Raw genomic sequence first — 12,078 nt, 5'->3', positions numbered from 1 at the left:
GGATGGGGGGGCACGGACACAGCAGGGCACAAGCTGGCAAGAGCAGGATCACTAGTGCCCGATCCTTACGCTCCTCAGCCAGTAACAAAACCTGCTCCACCATCCGTTCTGCTACACTGACTCGCATATAAGCCGAGGGGGGTAACTTTTCAGCACATTTTTTGTGCTGAAAAATCAGGCTTATACGCGAGTATATAAGGTAAGTATATGTTGTTTTTTTATAGTTTTCATTTCAGACTCACTTCAACAACATGAGCTCAGTTGTGCAAAGTGACTTGTACTCCCGCAGAGGTGGATTGTGGGTACTTACGTATTATTCCATCTGGAAAGTTTGGCAGCTTTTTGTTAAAGTTCTGTTTGCTCCCCCAGGAAGATCTGCCCATTTTTTGGAAAGCTGAAAGTCCGGCTTTCCTTTGCACTGGGTCCCGAGTCAGTATGATGCTCAGTTCCCAAGTTATGGGGTTTTGAAGGAGGGGTGTCCTCGGAACGTGGCTGCAGAGAGTGCAATTACAGAAGTACGGGATGAACCAGACATGATGATAAGCAGCACACCTGGTAGGTCTTCTTCTTGCTTCGCAACATAAATCTGTATCTTCAAAACCTATGTCAAGTGCCCTGGGTCTCTCATTACAGATGAAGGAGCATCGCAGCTATGCACCCTCGTCTCCTCTCTGTCTTACTGGCACGGGCAGGAGACTCAATTCCACCGTGCTCTCTGTAGCAAAGTGCGCAGGACAACCGTCCCCCAAACACCCCTAACTTGGAAATTGGGCATCGCATTGACTCGGGACTCAGTGCAAAGGAAAGCCGGGACTTTCAGTTTTCCAAAAATGGTTCGATCTGGCTAGGGGATCAAACAGAACTTTAACAAAAAGCTGCCAGACTTTCCAGATGGGATAATACGTAAGCACCGGAGTTTTTATACAGACCCATTGTGTATTTACTGTGACCTCTGTATGGCTCTATACATGATCCAATCAGCCTGGTGTGAAGGGATCAGAGCCATTGGGCTTATGTTTATAATCCCGATATATATGAGAAGTTCAGAAGGATTCTGCAGCAGCACATTTCCATTTCCTCCCCCTCCACCATGTCTGTTCCGTTACACCTAGCAGAGGCCAGCGGAGACCAGGAGATACTTAAGGAAGGGGTCAGGCCAGGCTGCCTAACTAATGAGCCATAAAGCCGACTTATTATATTCAGCAAAGCAGAGGTGAAGGGTCGCCCGTATACGCTCAGCAAGAGCAGCCGCTTCTTCAGCTAAATGTGCTGAAATTTATATTCTCGTTGTCTTTGAATTCCTCAATTCATCATATCCACTATTTTCTGGTGAATCACATAGAATCCTGAACTGGGGGAAGTACTATTATTATGTATTCATTTAGCGCACAGTACGTAGTCAAACCCCAGGCTGTCCTCAGAGGATCCCGGCACGGCAGGTTCTAGACGTCTTACTGCCTGAAGCAAACCTTTGAGAAAATGCGGCAGGACGTCAATTGCACTCAAGAGAAAATCTGGCCGCAAACGAAGGGCACTAAATCAAACCATTTCCATTAGTTTACCAGTACCCTGCATTTTGCAATCTGTTAGCAATCGTAAATGGATCGCAAAACGCAGCATACTGGAAAAGAGCCCTAAGGGTTTTGGCTGTAGTGGGAGGAGGGGGGGGTGTGCCATTAGTAATATCACTTGGGTGATAGGAGGACAATATGTTTGCACTCATTAATCAGATAGCCGGCACCCAGTTAGCAGCTTCAATAGAGTTATCTCATTTGAGATAAGTGCTTTGCTTTTGACCTCAGTCGGCAGAACTCTTGCTGTAAATTCTTGGAATGCTTTGATGTCTCTCGGCTAGCAGAAAATATAGAAACTGAAAGCAGAAGTCCTCTGTTATTGTCTCACACTGCCCCCTAGTGACACGTAGCCATAAATACACATTACAGCAGTACTAATTAGAAGCAAGAAAATGTAACAAATAAGAAATAAAAAATGTGCCAAAAAAATGGTTTGGAGCACTTTCAAGCCTCTAAATAAATTGGCTGCTAAAGGGCAGTACTGAGATATTAGTATATAGATGCGCAAGCTATGCAAGGGAGGTTGGCCATTCTTTTTGCCACACCATAATTCCCAGGATGGCTCACCTTCAGCGTATTGACCAGCGATCTCTCCTCCTGCTTCAGCCATTGGCTGTCCTCAACCATCTGCCGCTGCTGTCGGTTAATGACGTCCAGCATCTTGTTCCGCTCTTTCTCCCAGAGCTTTTGTGCCTCCTCCATGCTGCTCGGCTTCACGAAGTCCTCTTCCTTTAGTGAGAAGGAGAAAAGTGACTCTTCCAGCAAGCGTCGCCCTGAGGCTACGGCATCCCAACCGGCCGCACAGCATGCAACAAACATAAGGTAACGCAAAGCATGCAAGCCTTACCCTCATACTGCGGCGCTTGATGATGCTATGGCGGAGCAGCGGAGGGCTGCGGGTGGAGTCTATCGGAGACTGGTACTCTGTGGGGCTAAAGAGCGTAGGAGAGCTGGCACACAGGCTCTCGGGCACCTGTGCAGGAAAGGTGCGGGCACAGACACAAACAGGTAATTAGCAGCCTTGGTAGTGGCGGACAAGACAGTCAAAAGCAAATGCTAAGAATACATACAATAAAGCAAAACAAAAGCAAGCCTGGCAGCAAAGCTAAAGGTAGGAGTAACATTAATATATTATTATCAAGAACCTAGGACGTTTTACTATAGTATAACTTCATAAAATAACAATATTTTTGGGATGTGCCTGCAATTCAAACGTAGTCTGCATCTGCCAATCTACCAGCTAACCTGGCGGCAGCATCCAAAAATAAGAAATTGCCAAATAAAGTGTCACAAAAATATACATATAAAATAAGTTCCCACGTTTCCCCCTTTTTCTTATGTCTTTGCTTTTTTTTTTTTTGTTTTGTTTACTTGCTTTTGCCTAACTGCAGGAACTGTGCAATGTCAGCAGGATTGTGGGGAGTTTTTTGTTTTTCTTTTAGCTACAGTAACAAGCTTATCTCAGCATGCACATAATAAAAAGAATCCTATTTCTGATAAGATAAGGACACTGTGACCGGAAAGTAATATAATTTTTTTGTCTGTTCTCCACTCATTGCAAAGGGATGAGTAAATGGTTCCTATGTAGGAGCCATTCACACTTTTCGCACTGCAATGGCCAGAGACTGCTGGTACAGAAGGGGTTAAAGCAAAGAAAACTAACAATCCCCTATGAGAAAATGGACTGGTCCAAAACCTGTCAGATCTGTCAGAATTGAACTACCTACTCTATGTGACAGCGACATAGGAAAAAATACATTTATTGTGCATTTGATTTTGGATCAAATGTACATTTTATACTTATGAATTTAAAATCTCAATTTTGTTTTTCAATAGTGGTCTTTTAAAAACACTGTAAAGTTCTATTAAATACATACATATAAACAGCGCCTATGCTGGTGCTTGAGCGCCCCCCACACGCTTGCGAGAGCTCACATTGATAATAAATGACATTTAATAACCTCGTCAACTGCCAGGGGTTGTAGTAATTGAAAATGAGCTCATCAGGAATTCACCTCTGGGTAAGCAGTGGGCGCCGCGGATAATCTACGATATTGTTGTGCTTTCACTTTGGAAATGTCCTCCCCGTCTGGGACGCTTATCAGCACATGACAGATTCAGGTCCTCGTCGTGGTCGCCTGTTTCGCTATCTGCCTCTGTATTACTCCTACCAATGAGCGGAAAATTAAACACAAGCCAGCGTCTGCCTTTGCAGCGTTCCACGCTCGTGTGATGAGTCGGTATCTAGCGTGGCTCTCAGGGATGCCGTACTCACCAGGATTCCACCATCATCAGCAGGAGCAGACGCCTATTTCAGAGGCAATGTGGGGGAATAATTTATGCTAATCACTTTTAATGCTTTACTTATTCTGTTTGCGCCAATGTGGCCTGGCTTAACCTTCCCCAGTGCTAGCCGATACGGTCTACAGAGCATCAGCAGACTGCAAGGGCCCAAAAGCCTGACATGTAGAAAAACAAGATAAGGAGCGGGCCCAGAAAAGGCCCCAGTGTTTGGTTAGCATCCATCACATTGCAAAGGGATATACCGCCTTGAGGCGGAGGCTTACTTTGCAACATAAGTTACAAACTGCATTCTATGGGACAAAATAAAGGTTGCTTAAATGATCTCTATAACATAACTTTTACTAGATATTCAATAAAAATTCAATCAGCCTCTAAATACAATTATTATAAGAGTTTACTAGTCTGGGAGAGGGATTCATTGTTTTGAGACCAGTAAGTGGCTATATTAGAAATTCAAAAACGGAGACTGCACACAAAGGGCTTTAGCGACAAGCTGTATTAGTGAGCATGTAGAGGCACATACACAACATGTTTCGGGCGGAGCCCTTCCTCAGGTGTGACACCTGAGGAAGGGCTCCGCCCGAAACATGTTGTGTATGTGCCTCTACATGCTCACTAATACAGCTTGTTGCTAAAGCCCTTTGTGTGCAGTCTCCGTTTTTGAATTTGTACGTCAGTGGAGCAGGAGTGGTGTACCTGCAGGAGAAGTGCACCGGCACGAGGGTCTGTCTTAGGCCCAGAAGGTGGGTGACGTGTGAACTTTTGGAGCTAAGTGGCTATATTAGCTCACGTCCACTATAGGTTTGCCCTCTAAGCCAGATTAAAGTTACGTTATTACTAACACATCACCCCATCACAAACCAACATGTTTCACCCCTTAGAAAAACAGGGGCTTCGTCAGAGGCAAATAAAAGTGCACAGGTGCATACAGTGCTATACAAACAAGTGGATCATCAAGAAAAATAACAATACTGCGTCACAGCCTTTCGGCTACGATAGCAAAGAGGCTATAGCGCAGTTTTGTTATTTTCTTATACAATACAATAATACAATACAATAACATTTGTAAAGCGCTTTTCTCCCATAGGACTCAAAGCGCATAGCTGTGTCTCAGATTAATACAGGGTTGCAGGCTGGGTTGTGTTACAGAGGAGATAGTCAGATGTTCATGAATGCCAGACTGAAGAGGTAGGTTTTCAGTTTAGACTTAAATGCTTCCAGGGATGGAGCTGTCCTGATTGGGTGTGGCAGGGAGTTCCAAAGTGTAGGGGCAGCATGACAAAAGGCTCTGTCTCCAAAGGTTTTGAGGTGGACTCTGGGGGTGACCAAGGTGTTACGTCCTTTTGATCTAAGATTGTGGGGGGTGTGATGTAGTTGCAACAAGTCCTTCAGGTATCCAGGGCCCAGATTGTGCAAGGATTTGAATGTCAGTAAGCCAATCTTAAACAGAATTCTCCATTTTATCGGTAGCCAGTGGAGTGAGCACAGGGTTGGTGTTATGTGGCAATGGCGGGGTTGGCTCGTTAACAGCCTTGCGGCGGCATTCTGTACTTATTGCAGGCGGCGTAAGTCTTTCTTATGCAGGCCTGTGTAGAGGACGTTGCAGTAGTCTAACCTTGAAATCATGTTGCACTTGATTTTATAGCACTGTACACATTCTTATTTGCTCCTGATGAAGCCCCTGTTTTTCTAAGGGGTTGAAACATGTTGCATTGTGGTGGGGTGAGGTATTAGTAATAGTATAACTTTATTCTGGCTTAGAGGAGCTAATATAGCCACTTACTGGTCTCAAAACAATGGACGCTAATTGTCCTTTTAATATATATATATATATATATATATATATATATATATATATATATATATATATATATATATATATATATATTGTAAAAGCTAAGTTTTAAACTGTCCTTATTAAGTATAATATTGTGTTTTTGCTAAATTTAATATCATGAAAAACTGTAAAATTTGAAATGCATAGATATAAAAAGTATATTTCTTCGAGAGTAAAATGCACTATAAAATACTTTTTTTTCTATGTTGCTGTCACTTACAGTAGGTAGTAAAAAGCTGACAGATCTAAAAGATTTCGGACCACTGCATCTGCTCCTGGAGGATTCTCAGTATCTCTTTTTTTTTTTACTTTGTAAAAGCAGTGCCTGGAAAGGATCTATACAATGATGTCAGCCAGCCCCCTACTGCTTTGCACAGTATTCTAGCAGTTGGACTGAGCATCTGCTTGTCAGTACGTGCTTTTGTAAATAAATAAATAACTGTGAATCTCCTGTGAGGAGATGGACTAGTTCAAAGCCTGTCAGTTTTTCACAACCTACTGTAAGTGACAGTGACATAGGAAAAAAGTAAATACATTCTACTCAGATAAATGTACAGCTTATTTGTATGTATTTTTAAATTTTACACTTTACACATTTTATACAACATAGATTTTCATCTCCTTGCAATGACTGTGTCAGGGGAAAATCTTTCACGAGATCAGATGTCCTCTGACATCACTAACAGCATCGTTAACCATCACAGATCCGTAATGAACGACCGTCATTTTTCTTTTTTTTGTCATCCGTGCAGCGGGGAGCCTCCCGCTCATACGCTCAGCTCTCCTTTCCATACAGCAGAACAGGCTACCCGGCGGTGAGCACAACTGACAGGAGATCACATGTGTAGTTTAGTAAGGCCTCTTTTCCATAGGAGGCAGGAGGCTGTGAATTCACACCATCAACTGCTCTCGCTCACTGTCGGGTCACTTACTACTGCTCAACAAGAGAATTGGAAAGGGGGAAATGACCGGTAGCCAGGAGCTCAGGGCCGGGCTTCCATGGAGGCAAAGGGGGCAATTGTCCCAGGCCCCAGAGTCTGTTGGGGCCTGGAGTCTCCCCCCAATTTAGCTGTGCTCCCCTGGGACACTGCAATGGAGCTAAAGGACTGACAGAGCGAGCGGTGTAATTACAGCCCAGGACATTTGGGTGCAGCCGGCGCCACCATAGACCATAATAGGAATTACTTCTATAGCGACGATCAGTGAGTAACTTCAACTTCGTCGCCGTTAGAAGACGGAGCTGAAATTGCTTTTAGAACACTGTAATTTGGCCTCCTGCAATAGCTTGAAGCCGAATTACATCATTCCCCACCATCCATGTGGGCCTGGAGGGGGAATAGTAATTAACACTGCCGGGAACTTGTGCAGCATATACCGGCTGTATCCTGCGCCCATGTCTCTCTCATATGCATACTGACAGAGGGGCACCGCCCACCAGGACAGGTGAGATGCTACACTGCCGAAAACATTGCAGGGTATGGGGTGAAATTTGGCTGCAACTAAATTTGGCTGAAACAAAGGGCCCCTAATGTCACTTTTTGGTGGGGGGTCTGTCAGGGGCCCAGAGGTTAATTTTGACTGGGGGCCCCATTGATTCTAAAATCAGCGCTGCAGGAGGTTGAGGTGTCTCATGGGTGTGCAGTTCAGCCATCCATGAAAAACGGGCCTGTGACCACAAGCATAACACTAACTACATTTCTGTGGCTGGATACTGGTGTTTTCTCTGACCCGATTCTAGATACCTGAAACTGCAGTTTTGGTGCCAGCAGGTTCCCAGGTGCGGATGCCTTGTACTTCGGTCGGCTCGGCTAAAGAAAAAGACATATAATTATTACACATCGGTCTTGAAGGAACGTTATGGTAAACTTTTGATGTTGAATTGATGTAAAATATACAAATCAAGCCATTCTGTAATTCATCGTTACTAAAAATGACCTTAACACTTCAGTCTGCAGCCGGCTACGGTCTTCCAGCATTAGCACCCCCAAAGCATTGAATAAGAGGGCCTGTTAATTTGCGCACCAGTACTTGCCGAAAGTTAGAATATCAGTCATGTAATATTACCAACACTAACCCCCCACCTATGCCAAACACAAACCCCCCACTTTTGCCAAACATAAACCCCCCACCTTTGCCAAACATAAACCTCCACCACACCTATGCCAAACACTACCCCCCAACTATGCCAAACAAAAACCCTCCACCACACCTATGCCAAACACAAACCCCCGACCTATGGTATTTAGGCATCCGGAGGGAGTGGTTAAGTATGGAGGGGCTAAGGTTAGCGATGGGGATAAGTTAAGGTTAGGCATGGGTGGGGGGGAGGGGCCTGGTGGTATCAACTTGACACTATTAGCATATCATTCTCATATAGGTGGTTAGTGTTGATGGGCGTGGTTTATTTTCCCGTCAGTCAGTTAGGTTAGGTGTGAGGGCGTGTTACTATCACATGCTGTATTTTACCTTTGGTGGCGGTTCCTGTATGGGAACAGGCTCGATAATTTTCGGAGGACGCTGACGATTGTTCTTTTCTTTGTCCTTTGCTATGTCTTTCTCGGTTTGGTAGATGTCGCTGTAGATGAAGCGTAGAAACACAGGATGTGCAATAGTAGACTGTAACAGATAAAGGTTGCGATATGCACTAATCTATTAGCCATTAGCCCACAGCTGTGAGCGGCACCAGAACCCAGGGCAGGCTTTAGAGTTTTTGCAGCCTGAAGCAAACAATGTGAAGAATAGACCAGCCAAGCAATATGTCTGTACAGCACTCAGTCCTTAAACTGTGTCCTGGAGAAGATGGCAACCTCCATATTTCTCTCACTTCAGGTTACCTTTAAAGAGGAGCTGTCAGCCCTACTATCTCAGAAAAAAAAACATAGATAAGTAGATAAATACTTGCTCTACTTGCATAACATATGTATTGGACTGTTCATGTTTGGATTTTAGTGATTTTTCTATAGTAAAGAAAGAGAAAACCCTTCTTAGGATTCTCCATTTTAACTGTGTCTATCTTAAGGCTGCTTGCACACCAAGACGTTACAGGCGCACGTTAGTGCAGCCTGTAACGCTCCCCAACGCACAGCAATGTAACACAAGTGGGCTGTTCACACAGCCCACGTTGCGTTACATGTAACGCTGCACGTTCTTAAGAAAGTGCAGCATGCTACGGCGTTAGAGCGGCTAAGCCGCGTTAGACTGTTTGCACATGCTCAGTCGTGTTGGGGAGGAGGGGAGAGCGGCCGGGCACATGGCTAATTAATATTCACTGCTTCCTGGAGCGGGCGCTCTGTTCGGTGATTGGCCAGCGGGACCACGTGATGCCGCATGCGCACAAGAGTACGCATCACGTCATCACGGACGCCAGAGTGAGCTGCACAACGCGGCTCACTCTGACGTCCACAACGAAGAGCACCAGGCGTCTCGTTAGGTGCACGTTATGCGACCTTAAAGAAAACCTGAACTGAAAATTAAAAGTCAAAATAAGCATACACAAGTCATACTTATCTTCCATGTAGTCTACTCCTCAGTGTCTTTCTCCTGTCCCGCGTCCTATTTGTTCACTGTGATCAAGGGAATTTTCCGTCCTCCATTTTGAAAATGGCTATTACCCATAACAGCTTTCTGGTCAGTACACAGTTAAACTGTAACATCGCCCACTTGAGCTATAGGGAAACATGGACATTACCTGGTACATCAGTGTTCCTCTCAGCTATAACTGAGAGCAACTGATATTTTACTGACAGCAACTGATATATTTCAGATCTGACAAAATATTGTCAGAACTGGAAGGGATTATTGTCAGAAGAAAATGGTGAGCTTCTGAGAGGAACTGATGTAACTATGCAATGTTCATTTGAAGTTACCTCATGTGTTTATTTTAAATATTTTTACTCAGTACAGGTTCCCTTTAACGTGGCACTTAACGCAACGTCTTAGTGTGCAAGTAGCCTAAAGCCAATCCTGATCTCATTTCCTCCCTTACTCTCCTCTGCCTGATTGTGTATGCACTGCCCACCCTCCTCCCAGTCTTCAGGCACTCCCACCCAGCTCTGCAATAGAAAGTGCATTGTCTCAGCATGAGAAATATTGGCCAATCAGAGAGGAACAGAGGTGTGGGAGGGGAAAACGGGGGAAAGAGGCTTCAGCCAATCAGGCTGCATTAGTTACGCCTGAGAGGAAAGTAAAGAAGCGAAAAAAAGGCAATCCAGCATGTCCTGCAAATTCCTTTGTGCGGCAATGTACCAAATAACTGGGGAATGTTCATTTATCAACAAGAAAAGTAAGAGTGATTTTTAACTTTTGGATTGCCTGGTTAGCATCCTTATTACTTGTTTACCAGATAAAAATAAAAAATTGATTTTTGATTTTATGCCCGACAGTTACATTTTAAATGTCACCTCAGGGGAGACAATACAAAAGCATCCTGATTTCAGATTTTTTTTTTACACAGAAACTGATCTGGTCTTGATTGTGCTGCAATCAAAATGCTGCAAATTCAATTACTCCAAAAAAACAAAACAAAAAAAAAACCACTTGGATCATCAGTAATCCCAAGTATGTGACTCTGTAAGTTAATTAATGAGCGCCGTGCGCTCCGCTCGTCATCTAATTCCATAATGAAAGTTTATATTTGGAAACACTTCAGCAGACTCCCCTCCCCCCCCCCTCTGATAACAGCTCCCTCCATCTGACATTACAGCCATCAATCATGCGGTGATCGCAGCCATTAATCCCGCCTGACGCTCTTGGGCCGCTGCTAATGCCTGTTGCCGGGCTGCAGACAGTGCCGGCTCTGCTCCCGTCCCATAAATAGCACAATGTGCTGCAGAAAATCACATTCCTTCTGCTCTTAAGAGTATATGATAGGATCTGCTCCAATATTGTGATTGGCAATTCCATTAAGAGTCCTGCGATTTGCAGTTTTAAAATTTATAGATGATGTAGCGGGACGGAACTCAGAGGATGCCAGAAGTCTATCTGTAACTCTAACTTAACTTACATAAACTGCTGTACCTCTAATTTTTTGTAAATTTAAAGCACCCTTGAATTGGGGAGGGGGGGGGGGATGAATGAAGCCCATGGTTAAAGGAAATCTGAAGTCAGGGAAAAAAAGCAGTTTAACTTACCTGGAGCTTCTTGCAGCCCCCCGCAGACATCCTGTGCCCGCGCCGTCCTTCCACGACCCTCCACTCAGCAGCGGCGACCCGCTGAACGCTGTCTGGCCCGGCGCCCCCTTGTCGTGTCCCCGTGATGTCCTCGTATGGGAACATCAGTGCTGCGCATACGCAGAACGCTCCTAGCAATGCGCCTGAGTAGTAGCCTCCAAATGGCCAGTTTCAGGGGGTCGCTGCTGCTCGCTGGAGGCTCAGGAAGGACGGCGCGGGCACAAGATGACTGCAAGGGGCTGCAGATGACTGCAAGGGATGCTCCGGGCAAGTTAAACTGCTTTTTTGGTGGCTTAAAGGACTACTGTTGAGAAAATCTTAAAATTTTAAATACATGTAAACACATACAAATAAGAAGTACGTTTCTTTCATAGTAAAATGAGCCATAAATTACTTTTCTCCTATGTTGCTGTCACTTACAGCAAGTAGTAGAAATCTGTCATTACCGACAAGTTTTGGGCTAGTCCATCTCTGCACAGGGGATTCTCAGCATGGCCTTTATTTTTTATAAAGACACTCCTTGAAAAAGATGTATACGAAGATGCTGGCCAGCCTCTGTGTTTACTGCACACTTTTTTGGCAGTTGGACGGAGCAGCTGCCATTCACTAAGTGCTCTTGAAAACCCTGAGAATCCTCAATCAGTAGATGAGCTAGTCCAAAACCTGTCGGTTCCGTCAGTTTTCTACTACTTACTGTTATTGACAGCAACATTGGAGAAAAGTAATTTATGGCTCATTTTACTCTGGAAGAAACGTACTTCTGATCTGTATGTGTTCACATATATTTAAAATTTTAAGATTTTCACAACAGTGGTCCTTTAAGTATCCTTTTAAGATGACCTAGGTAACCTAATTCTTACAGCCTGCACACACGCTAGATGGATGTCGCCTGATGAGATTCGGAAACCAATCCCTTGAGCAATATCGCAAGGCTGAGACTGTAGAGGCGCGTAGTTAGCCTGTAGGCTAAGAACATGTACCGTTGCAATGCTGGGGGGTTGCAATGCAGCGACGCAGGTCTGATGTCACATGGCGGGTGGGGTGAGCAGGGAGAATAAAAATGGCGGATCACTAGTCGAGCAGCCAGCGTGAATCGGAGGCTGCTGTACGCATGCTGGGTTATAGGCAGAGGCAATCAGGGCCGGATTTGTACTTTTTACCGCCCAAGGCCACTGTCACCAGCCGCCCCCCTCCA

At 44.7% G+C, this 12,078-nt stretch overlaps 1 protein-coding gene across 2 annotated transcripts in view; it reads right to left on the bottom strand.

Moving 5' to 3' along the window:
- Positions 1 to 12,078, bottom strand: part of PTK2B (protein tyrosine kinase 2 beta) — a 286,197-nt gene that overhangs the window by 16,494 nt on the left and 257,625 nt on the right. Inside the window, exons 22-25 of one of the 2 annotated variants that reach the window (XM_068280093.1) lie at positions 8,182 to 8,290; positions 7,458 to 7,523; positions 2,422 to 2,547; positions 2,142 to 2,303 (exon numbers count right to left, since the gene is read on the bottom strand). In XM_068280093.1, coding sequence (XP_068136194.1) covers positions 2,142 to 2,303; positions 2,422 to 2,547; positions 7,458 to 7,523; positions 8,182 to 8,290 — 463 coding nt within the window. The remainder of the gene's footprint in view (positions 1 to 2,141; positions 2,304 to 2,421; positions 2,548 to 7,457; positions 7,524 to 8,181; positions 8,291 to 12,078) is intronic. The other variant, XM_068280094.1, reaches the window with a different exon arrangement.

This window comes from Hyperolius riggenbachi, chromosome 4 (assembly GCF_040937935.1).
Source record: "Hyperolius riggenbachi isolate aHypRig1 chromosome 4, aHypRig1.pri, whole genome shotgun sequence".
In the NCBI taxonomy this organism is placed as follows: Eukaryota; Metazoa; Chordata; class Amphibia; order Anura; family Hyperoliidae; genus Hyperolius; species Hyperolius riggenbachi.
The sequence above is the reverse complement of the archived record's forward strand: the minus strand, read 5'-3'. Positions and strand labels throughout refer to the sequence as shown.